This window comes from Ursus arctos, unplaced genomic scaffold (genome assembly GCF_023065955.2).
Source record: "Ursus arctos isolate Adak ecotype North America unplaced genomic scaffold, UrsArc2.0 scaffold_8, whole genome shotgun sequence".
NCBI classification, from domain to species: Eukaryota; Metazoa; Chordata; class Mammalia; order Carnivora; family Ursidae; genus Ursus; species Ursus arctos.
The window spans coordinates 11,078,801-11,101,394 of NW_026623100.1; the positions used below are offsets into that span (position 1 = coordinate 11,078,801).

At 39.3% G+C, this 22,594-nt stretch overlaps 1 protein-coding gene across 11 annotated transcripts in view; it reads right to left on the bottom strand.

Moving 5' to 3' along the window:
* Positions 1-14,402: 14,402 nt before the first annotated feature.
* The window catches only part of VWA3B (von Willebrand factor A domain containing 3B), a 215,316-nt gene continuing 207,124 nt past the window's right edge, over positions 14,403-22,594 (bottom strand). For 7 of the 11 annotated variants that reach the window (XM_044378496.3, XM_044378493.3, XM_048222791.2 and 4 more), the window contains one exon: positions 14,403-15,510. In XM_044378496.3, the coding sequence (XP_044234431.2) occupies positions 15,156-15,510 (355 nt within the window). In that variant the 3' untranslated portion in view covers positions 14,403-15,155. The remainder of the gene's footprint in view (positions 15,511-22,594) is intronic. The other 4 variants (XR_007190847.2, XR_006408143.3, XR_006408145.3 and 1 more) reach the window with 3 other exon arrangements.

A 22,594-nucleotide genomic window follows, 5' to 3' on the forward strand; every position in this document is an offset into this window, starting at 1 on the left:
TTAAAAAGAAAGCACAGAATTTTGCAGAAATATCAAACAGACTGACAGCTTTTCAATTTTTGGAGAACTAAGGCTTGCTCTTTTGCAGAAGATACTTTATAACAATCCTACCAGGATGAAACCTGCTTATTACTTAGAGAGAGATGCTGAGAAAACACCAACTGTGGTGGTAATGATACCCTGTTCACAGTGCTTATTCTGTGCCACACACTGTGCAAAGCACTTGTAAATTAATTCATTGAATTTCCACAACAACAAAGGAGGAAACTGAGGCAAGGAGTGGCACCCACTACTGTAGAGTTAGGCTGGCACCAGAGGTGGATTCTTAACCATGCATTTAAACTATGTCCCTGTGGTCTCTGTCATGCCAGAGGGCTGAGCCCTCAGGCCCTTCTAGGACTCAAAATCCTCCACCAGACACCCATGCAGAGGGGTATGAACTCTCAGGCCACAAAAATGGTTGAAATGTATATGAAGCCCTCACTCTACCTTATCCTGAATAGCCAGCTTTCAGATGGGTTAACTACTGAGGAATCAATAAATGAGCATCTCCCCAGTATGAATGATGTCTTCCCTCATTGGTTGTCCCCAACCAGCAATCTGCTGTGAGTGGTAGATATCTTCCTTTTCAGTTTAGATAATCATGCCTAGTGGTAGGGGCACTGGCAAACAGTGTTACCTCGCCAAATCCTCCAAGAATGGGATCTCCTATTTTACTTCTGATTGTAGCATCTGACCCACCCATAATCATTACATTAGCCAGAGAATATTGGATATACAATGCAAAGAATTATCAAGTAGGGACAAAAATCTGGTGACTACAAGTCCTATAAAAGGACATATATTGCCAGGCCATATTACATGCCCCTTTGCCAGAGGCCAAATCAGAAAGAACAGAGTAGGATCTTCCTGCAGACTCTAGGCCATGTGAAGATCCTCCCTACTTCCCATATTGCAGAGGGCCTGCCTGGAGAGACACCAGATGGTCCATGCTGGCCACTGCTGTGGCCTAGACTGAGTTATTTCTTTGAAATATACACACCCCTATCAGGGAATTTTGAAGCCCAGGAGCAAGGTTGCCTGAATCAAGGTACAACCATTCTACAGATATGTATTGAGCACTTACATGATGTACTTGGCTCATCTTATCACATTAAGAAAGACTTCCTACTCTTTGTGAATGGGCCAGCAGAGTCTCAAGACATAGCCACTCACTTCCTGGAACACAGGTTGATGAGCTCCTGAAGGATGGCTTGAGGAACACCAGGAAGGTCACTAGCCTCAACAGTCATCAGTATCTTGAGGGGAGAGTTATTTGATTCTGAAGGGGGGCTTGATGAGGTCTTCCATCAGCCACTTGATGCCTGGGAAGAGGGAACTAGACCAGAGTGAGATCTCCATGCATACCTAGAATGACAGAAGAAGGCTTTCAGAATTGTAGTATCGTGTAGGAAGGAAACAGTCATGGAGAGCGGTGGTTAGATACTAATTTCTCAGTGGGGGGACTAGTTCACTATCGGAAGGGGTGCACGGGCTACTCCTGCACAAGCTGAGAGCCCTGGGAAAGTCTCCCTGTGCCTGTGAGGGAGATAGGTAAGAGGAGTTTGGTATTGGTGCCAAGCTCATGATTATCCTTTGTCCCACATGGCTCTGGACTGCTCTGAGTGGTTTCCTCACAAGGAAAACCATGAGGGTGGAGGAATCAGGAGGTTCCCTGCCATCTCTCGGTGGGTGTGACAGGAGTAGCAAAGGTGGTGATAATCATTATTATAGAGCAGCTAATATTTGTTGAGTTCTCACTGTGTCCTAGACCCTGTTCCAAGCCCTCTATCCATTTTATGCCCATGACAGCCCTAGGAAGCAGGCACAGTTTTTACTCCAGGCCCAGAGGACTTTCTGTAAGGACCACAAGCCTGACAGTCAAGAGGTAAACTGGCTCTGGGTCTTGGAGCCCCTTGAGTTTTCCTTGGCCCTGGTGAGAGGGAGGATGCTCAGGGCTCAGACCTGAGAAGAGAGAAGCACGGGGGGAGGAGCATTTCCTCTTGGATCACCTGCTTAGGTGCTGGCTCCCCAGGTATAATTTGCTGAGATCCTGCTCAGGAGCTTGTTAAAAATACAGAATGCCAGGCTCCACCCCAGACCCAGAGAATCTGAATCTCTGGGAGTGGGGCCAGGTCTTCTGCTTTTACAATAGGGAAATTTATAGGCATATTAAAGTTGTAAACCTCCACTGTAGGATGTAACTCCTACCTTGGACCATTTCTACTCCGTTCTACAGGAAAGGATGGAATACTGGGAAGACTCACATATAAAGAATATAATTCTGGATTCCTGGCAGAAGGCAAATCACTTATATTCAAATTTACTCTGGAAGCAGAGAAACATAAATCAAGGTTTCTGATAATGTGGACAGGATTGCTAGGTAGTACCTCTAAAAACTCCCAGAGAGAGGTCTGAAACCTCATGACACTCTCCAGCAGATTCGGTGTAACTCCAAAGGAAGACAGAGTTACTTGAAAGTGAAAAAGGCCACCTCAAGGACCATGAGGCATCCCAGCCCTTGCTTTAAGCAAAGCTTTTGCAGTTACACACTCTTGCAGGGTTCATAGAAGGCCTGTCTGATGCAGACTTCTGATTAAATACCACCACCTTGCCTGGATACCCAAGCTTTGATAGACAGTGAGCAGAAACCCCAGAGGCTTCTCCACAGACATCTAGAGTAACTCAAACATGAAAACAGATAATTTACAGAGAAAGTAGACTAGATCATTGCCCAGGGAGCTGAGATGCAAGATTTGCTTTGAGAATTGAGCTGTTGGTGGACCTTGATGTTTTTTCCTTGATCTCAATCACAGCAAAATAGCAAATGAGATGTTTCTCTGCTGGGCATGGGGTATAGGTTAAATATATCAACAAAGACAGGAGCTGTAGAAAAGAAATGGGAGGAAGAACACTATTGTTAACCTCCCAGAGAAGTCCCAGAACTAAAAGTTCCTGGACCACTGTTCTCCAAATCCTCACCCTCAGGAAAGTAAAGAAAGAAGAACTCCCAGTAAGACACAAGTCCTCCTTTGGAGGCTGAGGGTTGGAAATATGATGGAGCAAGTGTCTGAGGTTGGCCCTCTAGCCCCAGAATATTCCTGGAACAGTGAATGCCCCTGTGTAGCCCCTCTTTCAGAAGATGGTGAGCCTTATGTCCCAGGAAGCTCTGTGAAAACAGGTCTAGAATTTAGCAAGATATGTGGTATTGGTGCCCTAGTTCTTATAGGTCCAAAGATCAAAGTACAACATCTTTTTGATGGGGTCAGCTATCTTCTCTAGAGTCTCCTGAAGGGCTGTCAGATATTACCCTTCCCACACCTCAACTTCATACTCTCCAGTCTGGCTAAAACGACATGCCTAGGGCAGGCTGTCAGGAAGGGCAAGCTGGATCTCTTTGGGCACTGGCCAAAGCTGCTGTCCACAGACAGAATTTCTTCTTCATCAGGAAAGCATCAGTTCTGTTCTTAAGGTTCTTCAACTAATTGAATCAGACCCACCAACTGGTTATGGACTTTAATCATATCTACAAAATGCCTTCACAGCAACATCTAGATTAGTGTTTGATTGAATAACTGGGAATTGTAGCCTTGCCAAGCTGACATTTAAAAAAAAGGTTAATGATGTTGAGCAGTTTTTCATGTATTTGTGGCTAATCATATGTCTTCTTTTGTGAAGTACACTATAAAATCTTTGTCAAAAAATATTGGGTTGTCTGCCTTTTTATTATTGAGTTGTAAGAGTTACTTTGATATCTTGAATATCAGCCTTTTATTGGATATATATATTTTGCAAAGATTTTCTCCCAGTCTGTGGCTTGGTGTGATGTAACGGTTGATGTTCACTTTTTTCCATATTCATATCCAGTATTTCCAATATCATCTGTTGAATATAATTTCTTTTCTCATTGAATTACTTTGCCACTTTTGTTGAAAATCAATTGTCCATTTTTTGTGAGTTCATTTCTGGACTCTTTCATTCCATTGATCTGTATGGCTATTCTTTCATCAATACCACAGTCTTGTTTATTGTAGGTTTAGAGTAAGCCACAAAATTAGGTAAATTAAGTCACCCAACTTTGTTGTTCTTTTTCAAGAATGCTTTGGAAATTCTGGTTCCTTTACATCTCCATATACATTTTAGAATCAGATTCTTAGTTTTTATCAAAAAGCCTGCTGGAATGATGTGTGGAATTACATTGACTCTATAGACAGGTTTAAGGAAAACTGATATCTTAATAATTTTGATTTTTCCAATCTATGAACATGGTATATCTACTTAATTTTGGTATTCCTTAGTTTCTCTAAGGAATGTTTTGTAATTTACAGTGTAGAGATTGTCATTTCTTTAATTAAATTTATCACCAAATACTTTGTGGTTTTTGACACTATTTTAAATGTAGTTTAAAACTTCTCGTTTTCAATTGTTGCCAGTATACAGAAATATAACTGTTTTGTATATTGATTTTGTATTCTGTGACTTTGCTAAATTCACATATAAGTTCCAATGGTAGTGCTGAATATTTTTAAGAATTTTCTAGGTAAATAATTATAACTTATGCAAATAGATATTTTTAAAACTTATTTTCTGATCTTAGTGGCTTTTATTTCTTTTTCTTGCCTATCACGCTGACTAGGAACTTCAGTACAATGTTTAATAGAAGTGGTGGAAGTGGTTATCCTTGCCTTTTCCTGGTCATAGGGTAAAGCATTTATGGTAACTGTAGATTTCTTTTTTTCTTTTCTTTTTTTCTGGTAGATGCCTATAGGGAATTTGTGGGATTCAGGGACTGATCAAGGAAAAAGATATCATCAGAAGAGGCAGTTACACACAACAAGCTTTACTGGGTGACACTTGGAAAGGGATGAATGAGAGAGTCCCTCACCTGAGACCTCTCAAAGGCTTAGAGTAAGAGGCTACTTCTAGAAGGCGGGCAAAGAAACTGCAAGGGGAGAGGAAGATTGGAGAGAGGGCTTATGTCTAGGTGATGCCACTCAGCAACAAGGCAGGTAGTCTCTGGATGACAGACCTCCTCAAAGAGCAGTAGCTGCTTGGAGTCTAATAACTACAAGGCCCTATCTTATCAATAGGTAACAGCTTTCAATGAGGTTTTATGAGTTAACGCAAAGCAGGCAGTCTAAATAGCTAAAAATATGTTTGTTTGGACTATTTTAAAAAATAATTGGATGTGCAAAAAATTTCAATTTGGTGCCAGCAGGCTCTTGCACAAATGGGTCTCAGCTAGCAGTAAAGAAATAATCCACCTAAGAGCCCTCTTTGGCTCATTTACATAACAATGCCCTTTATTACTTTGAGGAAGTTCTCTTTTCCTCTGTTCCTGAAAGTTTGTATCATGAATGGACCTTGAGTTATGTCAAATCATTTTTTTCTGCACCTGGTCAGATAATCCTTTATATTGCAATAAATTGAATTACATCAAGAATATTGATTGTTAAAACAATCTTTCATTCAGATCAACCTGACTTGGTCATGAGGTAGCATCTTTTTACGTATGGTTGGATTTGATTAACTTATACAGTATTTTGCTTTTATTGTAACCCTTGTTTTGATATTAAAGTTTTGCTAGGCTCATAAAAGTTGAGAAGTGCTAACTCTTCTTCTGTTTTCTAAAAGATTTTGTGAAGATTGGCATTATGTTTTCTTTCACTCTTTGACAAAATTCACCAGTGAAACCATCCAGACCTGGAACTTCTTTTGTGGAAAGGGTTTAGATAACCCATTAAATTTCTTTGATAAAGTGATTCAGATTTTCTCCTTCATTTTTATGTCAGTTTTGATTAGTTTTATTTTTCAAGGTTCATTTCTTCTTAGTTTTTGAATTTTTCAGATAAAATTTGTTCATAATATTCTTTCATTATGATTTTAATGTCTGTAGGATTTCTGGTGATAACCATTCTGTGTTAATTTGTGTTCTCTTTTTTTCTTACTAATTACAGGTTTATTGATTTTTTTCAAAGAACTAACTTTTGGATTTGTTATTTTACCTGGTAATTTCTTCTCTGTGTTATGGATTATTCAGGAATGTATTTAATTTACAAATATTTTGACATTTTAATAAATACCTTATTGACATTGGTTTCTCATTTAATTTCTTTGTAGTTCAAGAACATACTCTATATGATTTCAATTCTTTTAAATTTATTGAGACTTGTTTTTGGCCAAGGTATGTGGCCTATCTTGGTGAAAGTACCAAGCATGCTGGAAAAGAATGTTTTCCAGGATTTGGAGTATAAGTCAAAGTTAAGATATATATATGGCCTATTTAAGTGCTGAGAGAAGTTAAAATCCACAAATCTTTAAAATCTAGAAACCTGGCAACCAAATAGAGCCATTTACCACTCCACCAGTTGCTTTTTATGCCATAGTTGCCATATGTATTATATCTATATGTATATCAAGGGAATGAAGAGGAAAAGCAGTTTAAAAAATATTTCCTAGATGCTGGTCATTCCATCCTTAAGATCTAATTTTCTATATTGTATATATTCCCTTCAGCCTAAAAAATTTCCTTTAGCGTTTCTTGCAGTGCAAATCTTCTGAGGATAACTTCACTTGGCTTACTTTTATCTGAAAATGTCTTTAGTTTGATTTTGTTTTTGAAAAATATTTTTATTTGATATAGAATTCTGGGTTGAGAAGTTTTATTTTTCAACACTTTAATGGTGGTGTTCCACTGCCTTCTAGGTTCTGTAATTTCTGATGCGAAGTCAGTGATTTCTAACAATTGTTCCCCTTTATGTGAATGTGTAACTTTTTTTTCCTGTAAGCTTTCAAGATTTTCTCTTTATGTTTGGTTTTCAACACTGTAACTATGACTTTCTTATTATTTATTTTGCCTGGGGTTCACTGAACTTGAATCTATAAATTTATGTCTTTCAAGAAATTTGGGGTATTTTTCAACCACTTTTTCTCCAAACATTTTTTTCCATCCTCTCTCTCCTCTCATTTTATTTTATTTTTTTTTATTTTTTTTTTTAAAGATTTTATTTATTTATTTGACAGAGATAGAGACAGCCAGCGAGAGAGGGAACACAACCATGGGGAGTTGGAGAGGAAGAAGCAGGCTCATAGCAGAAGAGCCTGATGTGGGGCTCGATCCCAGAACGCCGGGATCACGCCCTGAGCCGAAGGCAGACGCTTAACCGCTGTGCCACCCAGGCGCCCCTCTCCTCTCATTTTAAAACTTCAGTTACAAAGTGTTTTAGGTTTTTGCGTATTGCCCAACAATTCCCTGAAATTCCATTCATTAAAAAATTATTTTATCGCTTTTTTAGACTAGATAATTTCTACTGGTCTATATCAGATCCATGGACTCCTTCTCCTGTTTATTCTGTTCGTAAGCCTATTTGGTGGTGTTTTTAAACTTAATATATTCTAATTATTAGTTCTAGAATTTCCTGTTTGTTTCTAGGCTGGGATTTCCTGTCTTTTCATCTGTTATAAGCATCTTTTCCTTACCTGAATGGACATAGTTACAGTAGCTACTTTATTTTTATTTATTTTAAAGAGTTTATTTACTTGACAGAGAGAATGAGAAAGCATAAGCAGGGGGAGTGGCCTGCAGAGGGAAAAGCAGGCTCCCTGCTCAGCAGGGAGACCGAAATGGGGCTCAATCCCTGAGCTGAAGGCAGACACTTAACCAACTGAGCCACCCAGGTACCCCTAAAATAACTACTTTAAAGTCCTTGTCTGATAATCCAACATCTGGGTCATATCAGGTTTGTTTATTGCCTTTTCTCTTGAAACCAAATCACATTTTCATGGTTATATGTTGAATAACTTAAAGTTGTATCCCAGAGTTCAACATATGCTGAGACTCTGGATTCTGTAACATCACTCACAAGCCTTGATATTTTAAGCAGATGTGAATTTCATTAGATGGAAATCTCTACCTCTTGGGTGGCAGTTCAAATTTCTGTGTAATTATTTTTGCCTTGGATGGTGATCTTATAACCTGCCGGTGCATGTGTGGTTAGGGAGTCAGTCAAAGATTTGGGCAGTTTATATACACAAAATTTGGGGCTCTCTGTTTCTGGCTCTCTCCTTGTTTGGGTTCTTTCTGCACTTTCCAGAACTTAAAGATTCTCAAACCTCTGTTTTCTGTTTTTTGACCCAGTAAGAATACGTTTTCATTTAGAGAGTAAGCCTCCACATGTGGCACTGACCATATCCTACCTCAGCCTGCTCTCAAGCTAACATATGTAATAATAGGAAATTCACTACATCAGAATCTGCTTGCCTTAAGTCACTCTCCAGAGTCTCTGGGTAGTTATCCTTTGTATTTCGTTCAGAGTTTATAGCTATCTGTCAGAGGGTACTGTGTTAAGAGTTTACTCAAACATACTAAAGTGTATTCCTCTCACCTTTAATTTGGAAGGTAGGTTACTGAATATATAATTGTTTGTTACAGGTTTTTGTTTTTTTTTCCTGCACATAGTTTTAGCTGAGAAGTCATTCATGTTGTGACACTGTTCCCCTGATTGTAACACGTTGTTCTTCTCTGGCTGATTTCAAGATTTCCTTGTTATCATAATCTTTTAGCAGTTAGACTATGATGTTTTTATTTGTATTTTATTTGTATTTACCATGCTTAGGATTACTTAGACTTGTTGGATTTATTCATGTTTTCCACAACATTTTGGAAGTTTTCATTGTCTCCAATTTTTTTAAAAAAATTTATCTCCTCTTCTCCTAGGACTCCAATTTTATGATTTTGAAATGCTTGAAATCATCCCACAAGTCCCTGAGGTTTTGTTTACTTTTTTCCAATCCTTTTTTCTTTCTTTTCTTTGGAATGGGTAATTTTTAATAGCCTATATTCAAGTTCAATGATTCTTCTGCTCTCCCCACTCTGCTATTTAGTATATGTTTTGTTGTACTTTCCAGTTTTGAATTTTCCTTTTGCATTTTTAATATCTTCATTCTTCTATTGAGATTCCCTATTAATTTCTTCATTAATACCATATTTTCCTTTAATTCTTTGTATATATTTATAGTAGCTGCTTTGAAGTCAGCTAAATACAACATTTGCACTAACTCAAAATTTCTAATGATGGACTTTGGTCTATCAGAATGGAACACATTTTCCTATTTCTTTGTATGTCTACTAAGTTTTTTGGTTCAAAACTGGATACTTAGGGAATATGTTTTAGTGATGCTGGATTCTATTGCATTCTTCAAGGCTTAAAAAATTTTTTTGGTCTGCTTGATTTTTTTCTATTCTAATAAGTTATCTTGCCTGTACTCAAACTGCAAACTTTTCTTTCCTGTAGTATGAAGCAGTTCAAATCTCTATTCTGCTCTATGGCTTCTCACTGCTGCTTTTTTACCCTGCCACCTTCAGTGTTTCCCCAATGCCCAATAACTTGATGGTCAGCCAAAGATTTGGGCAGATTTTGGAGCATACCCTTTCAGCAATTTACTTGCTTAAATTTTCAACTGCTCTGCCAGTCTCAGCCTGTTTCCTCTGACACTCTAATCCCATAAGAGTAGATTACTGCTGCCCAAGCTATACATGATTTGGAAATGCATTTCAGTTAAAAAGTAGCAAACACACAGACTTTGCTCCATTAGTTCTCTCAAGAGTAGCTTCCTCTCTGCTTTTTAAACAAACAAAACGGGGTTTCCTGGGTTCTCCCCTGTACATGCATAATTTAGTGATTAGGCAGAAATTAGAGTTTATGCTCAGATTTTATGGCTCTCTCTCATTGTGGTTTCTTGCTGCTGGGATTTGTTTTTTAAATTTTCACTTCTTTAGCCTTGAACTCATCTCTGGCACCTTGAGCCAGTCAGGCTCCATTTTTCTGTTGTCTAGGCCATGAAAGTTGGGGAGTGTCCTTAGGCCACAGTGTCACAACCTCACAATTCTTAACTTTTCCAGTTGGAGTTTTTGGACAATGAACTCTTCACATTCTATCTGCTCTTGAACATTTTTCTTGTGCCTTTAAATACTTGTTGATTTTTTAAAATATCTTATCCAGCTCTTAAAATTGTTATTTGTGAAATGGTTTGCATTACCACCTCATATTGCCATATGACCGGAAGTTCTCTAAATGAAGGTGGTTTTTTTGTTTGTTAAGATTTTATTTGTCAGAGAGAGAGAGAGAGAGTGCACAAGCAGGGGGAGCAGCAGGCAGAGGGAGAAGCATGCTCCCTGCTGAGCAAGGAATCTGATGTGGGATTCGATCCCAGGACCCATGACCTGAGCCGAAGGCAGAAGCTTAGCCAACTGAGCCACCCAGATGTCCCTGAATAGTCTGATGTGGGGCTCGATCCCAGGGCCCTGGGATCATGACCTTAGCCAAAGGCAGATGTTTAACTGACCGAATTTTTTTAAAGTTCTCTATATTTTAGGACATCAGTCCTTTGTGTGATATATTGTGCAAATACTTTCTCCCAGTTTATCATTTGTCTTTTTATTTTGCTTATATAAGGTCCTTTTTGGTAATGCATTTTAAAAAATGAATTTCTATGTGGCCAAGCTGAGCAATCTTTTATTGCCTCTGGATTTTGAATCATACTTAAAAGACCTTTTTCTGTACCCATGTTATAAAGGAATTCACTCATATTTTCTTCTAGTACTTGTATGTTTTCATTTTTTTACATTTAGGACTTGGATCTAGAGTTTATTCTTATATGTAGTACGAAACATGGATCTATTTTATTGTTTTCCAATGGCCATTTGTCATCTCAGCATCAGTTACTAGAAAGATCCAGTGATTTGAGATGCTATTTTTATAATACATTAAAGTTCTATACATATATTTGTCTGTTTTGGATTGTATTCTATTCCATCAGTTTGTCTTTTCTTGGGCTAGCACCATGTAAGCATAAAGATGTTAGTGTTTTATATATTAGCATGAGTCCCTCTCCTCATGGCTTTTCTTCTTCAGTATTTTCTAATTTCTCTCACATTTATTTTTCTGTATGAGGTTTTCTATCAACTTTTTAAACTCCATAAAATATTTGCTGTTATTTTTATTGGGATTGTGTTACTGTAATAGATGAACTCTGAGAGAACCAACATCTTCATGACAATAAACCATCTATCTAAAACCAAGAGATGTCTACATCTACCTTTGTGTCTTTCAGGAGTGTTTTAAAGTTTTTCTCATATTGTTTTTGCACATTTTTAAATTTTATTTTAGGTATGGTTGATCATTATTTTGGATTCCATGTTTGCGAATTCACCTTACTAAAATTTATTCGCAATTCCAAAAATCAATAGTCAGTACCTTTTGTAGGTATGCATAAGCTCAGAGTAGTGAAAAATGAGTCACCCAACTGCTCTAAAAAAGTGTCCTTTTAATAATATATTTTAATGCCACCTTTTCCACATTTTTGTGCTTACTGTTGGTGATCTTGCTGTTTAAAATGGTCCCCAAGTGTAGTGTTGAAGTGCTAGAAAAAAAATATGGGTGTTTCACAATCTTCATTAAGGAATGAGTTATAGTGCTTTTGACTGTGAGTTCTATGTTTATAAATATTTATTATATAAGGTGTCCTTAAACAGACACACACAAGAGGCTTATATACCAATCAGTTAGTAAAAATGATGTGATCAGAGGCTTGCAGGAACTTAACCTTGTATTTCAGTAGGGGCAACAATTTAGTATTTGCTAAATTCAGTGTTACAGATGTCTTTACAGAACATATGTACCACGAATAATGAGAATCAACTATATTTTATTTTCTTTTTTGCAATTGTAAATGAGTTTTCCTCTATCAATATATCTTCTGATTGATCATTATTGAGTATACAAATGCTACTGATTTCTGTACGTTAAATTTCTATTCTGCCACCCCACTGAGCTCTTATATTGTTTGAATTACTGTTATCACTGATTCTCTCCGGTTTTTCAGGTATGTTCTTTTATCATGTGCAAATATAATTTTACTTCTACTTTTTCAATTCTATTCCCTTAATTAATTTCTCTTGTCTAAATGTGTTGGCTACAACACTTTTCCCCCTTTTAGGACAGTTTTTCATCTATGTGGAACTGCTCTGAGTTGGTAATAGGCTAGATCATTGATCCATAGACTCCTGGAGTTGAAAAGGACTCAGAGGTAATGTCTGTCACTTGATGGATTTTTTTTGTATCACTCAAGTGGTCATCCAGTCTCTTGAACATCTGTTCCATTTCTTCTGGCAGGAGCATATCTCTTTCAGAGAGTTTCCCTGTACCCATTCCACATAGTTCTTGTATGGTTGTCAATCACTCCATACTGGCACCACTCCTGGCTTATGACCCAGGCCAAATATATGGGGTGGCCATAAAATCTAGATACATAACTATTACTATTTTTTGACAGACTGAACCCCATTTATTACTTCTTCTGGCATATGCTAAAAGTGCAGATTTGTGCAGTGAAAATCAAACATTACAAGTCACCTGAGGCAATGAACACAGATGTATGTGGGGGGATGGAAATGCTTTAATGCACCACTGCCATTACTCTATAGCCAACTATCTTTAAAAGAGATTTAAATAATAAAAAATAAAGTCTTATGTGTACCAACATAGTAACCGTTTCTCGGACTCTTCATCATCTGTGCCATTTCTGAGGTAGTTTCACCTCATTATGTGTCTTATTTCCTTGCTTCTTTGTATGCCTGGTAATTTTTGATTGAATGCCAGACACTCTAAATTTTACTTCATTGGGTGGTCTTTTTTAAATCCCTACAAATATTCTTGAGCTTTGTTTTGGGACACAGGTTACTTGGAAACAGTTTGATTCCTCTAGGGCTTGCTTTAAAGCCTTATTATGTAGGACCAGAGAAGCGTTTAGCCTAAGGCCAATTTTGTTCCACAACTGAAGCAAGCCTCTTCTGAGTACTCCACCTGATGCCTCTTGAATAAAGATACCTGTTTTCTACCCTGACTGGAAAAAACAGGACATAATCCCAGCCCTGTGTGAGCTATAGGGATTGTTCCCTCTAACCGTTTTGAAAAGTTCTTTCTCCAGCCTTGAGTAGTTTCCTCACAGCCATGCACCGATCAGTAGAGATGAAAACTCAAGGGGGCTTATCTACATATATCCGGAGTTGTTTCTCTGTGTAGCCCTCTCCTCTCCAGCCCTCTCTCCTGTAGACTCCAGCTGCCTTGGTCTTCTCAAAATCCTAGTTTCATCTCCTCCATTCACAGAAGGTACCAGGCTCTGCCTAGGTTCCTGCTCCCTTTGCTGCAGCACGGAAACTGACACTGGGTAGTAAGCTGCACACTCATGGGGCTTACCTCACTTGTTTCTCAGAGATCATTGTACTTCATTGCCTATGTCCAATGTTTTGGAAGCTGTGGTTACATACATTCTATCTAGTGTTTTAATTATCTCAAGCAGGGGTTTGGGAATGAAATTAGTTTCCTGTTATTCCACACCAGCTGGACGTAGACATACAGTGTTCTTACTGGGATTTCCCCCAGCATACTGAACTGGGCTTATCAATAAAGTACAACGCACTGTACATATCACAACGTCATTTAAATATACGCACTGTAATGTAATACCAACAAGGTTTTCTTATGTATATTTGTCCTGTAGTTCTTCATTCTCTGCACATGCTTCTAAACCAGACAACAGTGATTGGTCCAAAAATAAAGTGGAAATGAAGAGAGGTAAGATAGAGAAGGTAAGTACCTTCTAAATGTCTGATAGTATCTCTCTGGAGCCTGGCATATCATCAACACTCAATTGCTTGTTAAATAATTAAAAGAATGAAGGCAGACTTAGATGAAGGCTTGCATGCATGCACGAATGAATATCACTTGGTGAATGGTTTCTTCCCTACACTACCAGTTCTACACTGTACAGATCAAATCCAGACGACTACTCCAGAGCTTTTCTGCCTATGAGAAACGTCTGGGTTCTGGGGGGCAGCAAGCCTCCCCACACTGTTTCACACCTTATTCTGGTTCATTTCCTCACTTTTCAACTCCTTCTTCCCTACATTACTTCTTTTACCCTGATGCTGAGCTGATGTCTCTTTTTCTTTCATATTTTTGGAGGCAGCTTTCTCTAATTTCTTTGCCATAATCCTGGTGACACCCTAGCTTTCAGGTATATAAACACCATTTTTAATTAGGTTGCAAATTTGCTGATACTCTAAAATCTATCTTTTCCATTTGCAAAAAGCATCCAATATTTTTCTTATTAATAATCTGTACCCTATTATTATATAGCCCTGGGGCTATTACTGACTAGAAAAAGAGAATTTGGGAGACCTATTTCATTTTTGAAATTAGTGAAGCTAATTTTACTAAGAAATTAATAAAAAGAAGTGGATACTTTGATGTCATTGCTAAAACATGTTCAAAGAAAACAGTAATAAATAAACAATACAATAGTTTTGAAATGTTTCCAACGTAAGAGTTTTTATTCTGGTTCCGCGCTCAATTAGAGGTACCTACAACAGACTACAGACAAAAATAATTAGGAAGGGCTCAATAAAAATGGCCAGAAATCAATAATTTTGTTTTGCAGATCTCAGACAAGTTACTAGGTCTTAATTTTAGTCTTCACATTAAGTGATAAAATACCTAATTCAGATGACATAATCAATTTAAAACAAGACTGCAGGCTTGGATTATAACTACCTTAACTTCCACCAAAAAAAAAAAAAAAGCTGAAAATCTTATGACAGTAATCTGTCAGATTAAACTTCTGGGTATGTAGAATTTACCAAAAGACTGAGTATAGTGTGGTGAGGACAGGGAAAATAATAGGATAAAGAATGGTTAGAAAAAGCCAGAACCAATAAGCACAAACAGACCAGAGATCCAGGTGGGGGATAACAGACAAGTGTATCTGTTTTACAAACAGGGTAGGAATGGGTAGAAGGAAGGGCAGCCTTACCTCAGCAGAGGGACTAGTTCCACAGTGATGAGTGGCTGAGGTCTGGGCAGCCCTGGAAGAATGCTGGCTCTCTTAAACATAGTTGCCACTAGACTGCTTTAAGGTTTCTCAGCAATGGTCCTCAGCCCTTTGCTGCTATTGGTGGTTCTAGGAGGGAAGGGCAGGGCTGCTTGAGGTGGATGGCGTGGCTGGCTGACTCCTAGACCCCGGGCCGGAAGCCTTCTCTGAGGAGGTGGGTGTCAGCATTATTTAAGGCTGTTAGAGTTTTTGCTGTACTGGGAACTAAACTGGCCCGGAAACTGGGGAGTGACCTCAAGTGCACTATTCTTGAGAGAGGTTTCAGGGTGTTCCAGAGACAGGCGATGTCGTCCCCCTCCCACCCTGGGCTTGGGGTGTGTCTTGGGGTCGGACTCTTGGGACCTGATGCCACGAGAAGAGTCATCCGAGTCCGAGGACACCATCTCCTGGAGAGGCAGCCTCTTGACAGGTTTCTTTTTCTTCTTTCTAGGGTTCTCCTGTTGTAGCTCTCGTAAATCCCCAGTGTCAATTTCTTTGAGTGGACATATTAAGAAAGTAGAGTTCTTCGTTTTCACATCCTCCCTACAGAGAGAGAGAGAGAGCAGTGTTACCCTGGTCTTGTTGGCTGCTCTGTCTACAGAGATGTCCAAGCCAGCCCTGTGGTGTTCCTCAGCTCTTTGTCCCTTGGCCTTCTTTCTGTGGAATGGAGTTGCAGAAGTTCCATGGGCCCTGATAGTCTGGGCTGGGCTTTATTCCACGCAGTTCATTTCCACAGATCTTTGATGTCTGGGAGCCTCATGTGGTATGGAGAACTTAATGTCATTTGAATCCTGTCCTGACCAAGTCAGTGAGTGAAGCAACAATTCCTGAACAAGAAGTCCCTTGACATGCCTCAGAATTGAACTGTGTCCCCCCAGGATGATAAGCTTGGCCACATCATAGTCCAGTTCTTTCCTGGCATCCTGAGCTGGAGCTTGTACAGTAGAGATACTCTTCTACATCCTTAGTTTCCCTAATTACTGTATGGTGTACCATCAGAAAAAAGCCCCCCGAATTAAAAAACATAATGATTTTTAATTTAGTTGACATTAGATATGACTAGGAAGTCACAGGGCTAGTTTTACCATTTAGAAAATAAATATACCATTTAGAAAATATAGAAAAACATAATCAACTAATAATTGACAAGGGAACCAAGAATACTCAATGGGGAAAGGACAGTCTTTTCAACAAATTGGAAAAACTGGAAATCCGCATGCTCCTATCTCACAACACTTACAAAAATTAATATGAAATAGACATAATAAGAACTGAAACCATAAGACTCCTAGAAGATAACACAAGGGAAAAACTCCTCTGCTGGTTTCGGCAATAATTTTTTGGATACAATACCAAAAGCACAAGCAACAAAAGCAAAAATGAATGGGACTACATCAAAATAAAAGCTTCTGCACAACAAAGAAGCAAACAACAAAACAAAGAGGCAACCTAAGGAATGAGAGAAAATATTTGCAAACCATATACCGGATAATGGATTAATGTCCAAATGATATAAGGAACTCATACAACTTAATATCACTAATCCTACAGAATAAACTGTTGCTAATTACTGAAAAAAAAAAAAAACAACCCAAACTAATAATCTAATTAAGTAATGGGCAAAGGACCTGAACAGACATACAAATGGCCAAAAGGTACATGAAAACATGCTCATATCACTAATCAAAAGGGAAATACAAATCAAAACCTCAAGGAGTTATCACTTTACACCTGTTAGGATGGCTATTGTCAAAAAGACAAGAGATAACGAGTATTGCTGAGGATGTGGAGAAAAGTGAGCCCTTGTACACTGTTAATGGGAGTGTAAACTGGTATAGTCACTATGGAAAACCGTATGGAATCTCCTCAAAAAATTAAAAATGGAACTAAAATATGATCCATCAATCCCACTTCTGGGTATATACCCAAAGGAAACTAAATCACTATCTCAAAGAAATATCTGTAGCCCCATATTCACTGCAGTATTATACACAATAGCCAAAATAAAGAAATAACCTAATTATCCATAAGTGTATGAATGGATGAAGAAAATGTGCCACATTCATAAGCAATGGAATATTACTTAGCTATAAAAAAGAAACCCTGCCATTTGTGACAAGGGTAGACCTTGAGGGTATTATATTAAGTGAAATAAGTCAGAGAAAGACAAATACTGTGTGATCTCACTTATATGTGGCATAGAAACAGAGAATAAAATGGCGGCCACCAGGGGCTGGGGGAGTGGGTGGGGGCAATGGGAAGATGTTGGTCAAAGGGTATAAAAAAATAAAAGAAAATATATTGATCAGTTTATTTATCCAGAACTGTTGTCTTTCAAAGAAGGGATCTTGGGAACTTCATGACTTCATTCCAGCCATGCCCTCATGGCACACCATTTTGGGAACCTGCCTTTTTCAGGACCTTCCGGATGAGTTAAAAACACCAATTGCCTGGTGTTAAACCTTATTTTGTTCCCATAATCAGTATCTATCATCTTGATCACCCAGACTTCACTCTGAATAACTTCTGACATTGCTCTTCAGATACTTTTGGAAATTACAAATAAAAACTTAAGAGTGGGAGAAGATTTTTGGTTATTTCTAAAGAGAAAATTATATCAATCAAATCCCTCTTCAAAGGATCAAGATTCACCACATGTTATTAAGGATTCACTCAAAGGCTCAAGAGGTAATTCCCAGGAGGGATTAAAAATGGCCTTCATGAATAGCTATTATCAAGAAAAGAAAAAGTGAAACCAGAAAATAACAGATGTTGGCAAGGACATAGAGAAACTAGAACCCCTGCACACTGTTGGTGAAATATAAAATGGCAAAGCTGCTGTGTAAAACAGCGTGGCAATTCCTCAAAATATTAAAAATAGAATTACCATATGATCCAGCAACTCTGCTTCTGTGTCTGTATCCACAAGGAGGAAAGTAGGGATTCAAACAGATATGTACACTCATGTTCACTGCAGCATTACTCACAATAGCCAAAAGGTGGAAACTACACAACTGTCTACCAACAGACGACTGGATAAACAAACTGTGGTATATACATATGATAAGCTATTATTATTATAAAATATTATTCAGCCTTAAAAAGGGAGGAAAAGCTGACACACGCTATAACATGGATGAACCTTGAAGACATTCTGCTAAGTGAAATAAGTTTGTCACAAAGGACAGATACTGTATGATTCCACTTATATGATATACAAAGACTAGTCAAAATCAGAGAGATAGAAAGTGAAGTGGTGGATGCCAAGGGCTAGTGTGGAGAGGGAATGAGGAGCTAGTGTTCAATGGGTACAGAGTTTCAGTTTGGGATGATGACAAAATTCGGGGACGGCTCATGTGATGGTTGCGCAACAATGTTAACGTACTTAATGCCACTGAACTGTGTGCTTAAAAATGGTTAAAATGGTAAATTTTATGATTTGTGTATTCACCACAATAAAAATAAATGGCCCAAGCAACCACAGTAACATTAGAGAAAGCGTCCCAGGAGGCCACAAACAAAATTATCTTGAAATATGAGGCAAGCACCTATGTGGATGTGTAAGTTTTGTAAGGCTGGGTTCTTAGAGACTCTTCTTGAAAACACACAGCAAGGTTGTAAGACCACCCCCACTTTGTAAAATCTAAAATCTTACCTACAAGGGCATGTTGGTTAAGCGTCCAGCTCTTGACTTTGGCTCAGGTCATGATCTCAGGGTATGAGACCTGAGTCAGGCTCCGCACTCAGTGGGGAACCTGCTTGAGATTCTCTCTCTCCCTCTCCCTCTGCCCCTCCCCATGCTTGCACTCCCTCTCTCTCTCTCTCTCTAACAAATGAATAAATCTTTAAAAAATGAAAATAAAAAAGAACATAAAAACCTACCTACTACATTCCCATCAACTGTACCTCACATTGTTGCCTCCCCCCCGAGCAGACTAAGTTGATATGTTCTATTTCCTTTTCAGAGATGTCCTCTGTTTCCCATGTATCAGACTGGTCACAGTCCAGTCTACCACCCATAACCTCTCAGAAAGAAGAGCCACAGGAAGGAGGAATGGAAAGTAGAGAGAAAGGCACCCAAAGATGAAGGTAGAAGAGAGGCTGACCTGCCTACCTGAAGGATACCAGGAAGACGATCATGGAAAGATACCCAGGAAGAAGAGCAGGAAAACTGAAGAAGCAACACATGTCTAGCCTTCAGTAGGGGATTGGTCACATAAATCGCGCACCACCTGTATAATTACATTCTAAGTAGGCAATGATGAAACAATGGTGTCCTTGTCATGCCAAAATGCAAGTAATATGTTGTTAAGTGGGGAAAAAAGTCACAAACAATGTGTGTTACATTTTCCTGTTGTTATTAAGATGGTGAACACAAAGATAATTAGAAACCTTTCCATCAAACTGTTAATAGTTGCCTCAAGGGAAAAGAATTCCAGTAGGATTGTCACTTACTCCACATTTTTAAAAAAATTTTGTAACTGTCATAAATGATAAGGGGAAACAAAAACTTTTATTTTGAAGAAAAATAATCAACATAGAGAAAACACACTCTAGAAGGATATATGTCAAAATATAAATGGTGATTACTTCTGACATGTGGGACTATGGCTGGTTTGTATATTATTTTTGCTTTTAATTTCTGACTTATATTAACTATGCATACTTTTGAAACAAGAATAAACATAGGCAAGCTGTCATGATCAGAATGAAAAGCAGACCAGAATTGTGATCAAGGAAAAGCCTTTACATCAAGTAAGCAGATGCTGGCTCAGCTACCCCATTTTACTCTCCAGAATGACTGATGTCGACCTAGTTCAAGATATTCCACAAGGAAATGTCCCCTTGCAGGAGGGGGAACAGGGTAGGTGTGAATCCGATGTGAGAGCTCTTATCCAATGCCTCCCCCCCACCATGCACCCTCACTCTGCGTGGCCCAAATCCACTCTGAGGAAAGGGGAAGGTGGCTATGCTCCTGACTCTAGCCAGTGGACGTTACCCATCAGCACACTTGGAAAGGCACAATAAATGGCTTTCTTTTGTCTTTTCTGATGCCAAAACCAAGAAAGATTCAGTGTCCTATTAATTATTTTAGGCTACAGGTTTGTTTAAATAATGTGATAAACAGGTCAAAATTACATATGCGTGTGTCAGAGAGTAGGGGTAAGATGAGGGAAGGCAGGCACTGTGCCTTCACTGGTTCTTCAGATGCAGTTCACTCCACTCCAGGGAAGAAAGTGCTGAGAGCACCTACTCCACACTTTCCTTGGGTCAAATCCCACCTCACCCGCTTGATTACTGTTAGCTCATCAGCTTGGTCTATTCTCGCTGGTTCTCTATGGACTCATTTCTTTTCTGCCCTAAGTGTCTGTCAGAAAGCTGGTCTTAGAACAGGAGGACCTGATGTTTGATGAAGACCACAAGATGCCTGAGTTTTAACAATGGAAGGGGCAGAAAATGGAGAGACTGATACAAAAGGCGATTGCCATCCAAATTGTTACCACTGTCCCTCAGGGCTAACAAATCTCTATGACTCTCAGTGCTCTCTTGTTCCCATACTAGGGCACCACAGCACGCTTTCTGAAAATAGGCAATGGCATTTGTCCCTCCAGAAAATATGGGACATTCACAGACACGGTTTGCTGCTGAACTGCTTATTTTTCAGGGCTTTGCTCTAGCCTAGGAAACAGGGCTCCTAATCTGACCGGAAGGGACGAGGGAGCTAATGACATACTGAGGCTTAACGATTTCAGATGACAGCTCCTTCTAAGGGAAAAATAGTCAGCAGAGACTGGGCAAGATTACGGGAAGTGATTCATCTCATGTAATGTCAGGGTCAGCCCTGAATCTTGAGGTTTCAGTCAACAACTTAACATCACTGCTGTTAAGAAGATGATGTGAGGCCACACTACACGGAGGAAAGGGAGGAATATTAACCAACATGGGATTGTGATTTCCTTTGGGACATATTCCTAAACCCAAATGGCTTGATAGAAAATGATTCAACTGTTCAAAGAGAGACAACGAGAGGCTAACATTCAGGAACTGGGAGCTGACCACAGACCCAGATAAAACATATCTGAGCCCTAGGAGAGTGATCTCCCTTTCCAGAGACTCATACACAACCATGTCCCCAAGGCCACACAACTACAACCACACATCAAGAAGAGAACACTCCTTGCCTTCAGGCTCTCAGTGCCCAGCAATTTCCTTCAGAATTTTTTGGAGCAGAGAAAAGGATTAGTGCTATCTGGCTTTCCTGATCACATTTAGAATGTTGCTAATTTTTTCAAGAAATCCAACTCCCTCAAAGTGAGTCTTCTTAAGGAAGAGACTCAGGAGTAATTTGCTCAAGCCTTGTTCTGTCAAGAATAGAGGATGGATCCCAGCTATGGCTGGGAGGGATATCCAGCCAGCTATATGGCGCCAAGGACCGGGATTTAGCTGAGGCCTGCCAGAGGCACCTTGTCTGGAGGAGCACGTGGTCCCCAGCTTGTACTCAACCAACCTCTCGGTGGGTGATTGAGTAGTGCCTGGTAGAGGCCTTCCCTTCACTGGAGAAAACCAGAAGTCAGAGCATCAAACCCACTAGGCATGCTTGCCCTACAACACCCCCAGTGGAGGCCGCAGCCTGCTGACAGGAACAGGATTCCAGGGGAGGAGTCAGGGAACAACTCTGCTGGGAGTTCTCTGCCTGGCAAGGGGGGAGGATGCCAAATGGGGGGAAATTCCTCCTGGGCGGCTTCCATCTTGGAATTAGGAGAAATTACATGTGTATTCTCTAAACAGGGAAAGTTAGAGGGAATATTTTCACGCTGAACAGACATCTCTATGCCATGAAGTGTAGAAAAAAGCTCAGGGACATCACTGAAGGTAGGTAAGGCAAGAGTAATCATGTCCCTCCATCAGACACACTCTCAGAAGGCACACCTCCCTCAGCTGTGCTGCCAGAAAATGCACTCATCCTGTGGTGAGGAAAGAGAAAATCAAACCAGTAAGAGCCTCCCTTGATTTCACATTGTAAATATGGTGATACTAAGATTCTCTCCTTTAAGAACTAGTTGTTTGGAATTTAGCAATATGGGTCACATACTGGATGATGGAGGACAAAAGTCCTCAAGAATCATTTAGGTGTCAAATTTTAAGCTGAAAAGAAAACTAGGCATCATCTTTGACCATATTCAATCAGTTGCGAACTCTTTATCCTCCAAATACTTCCCCTTCCTGTCTTTCACTGTGTGTTGCCCTCAGTTAGGAACTGGAAGAGGGCCCTGCAGGGAATATCCTGTCACCCACAACTGAAGGCCTCAAGAACAAAGAAAAAGCAGAGGTACAGAAGACAGAGAGCTGAGTATCTGGTATCCCGGTTCATGCTTGGGGCCATGAAACCCTGTCTGACCAACCCCAAATAGATGGTTATCATGGATTTAATCTTTTAAAGTTAAATTAAGTCAAATGCTGTTGTGTTGGAGTTGCAAGCTATAGCACATTTCTTTAAGTAGCCCCTGAGAAAAAGCACCAGGATTGTTTTTTAATGGTCTCATTTGGTATAATGATGTGAAGGCTTACTAAAGACAAACCAAAGGGAGATGGTACCTTAGAAAGCAAGTGAGGAAGCGCTCCTGAT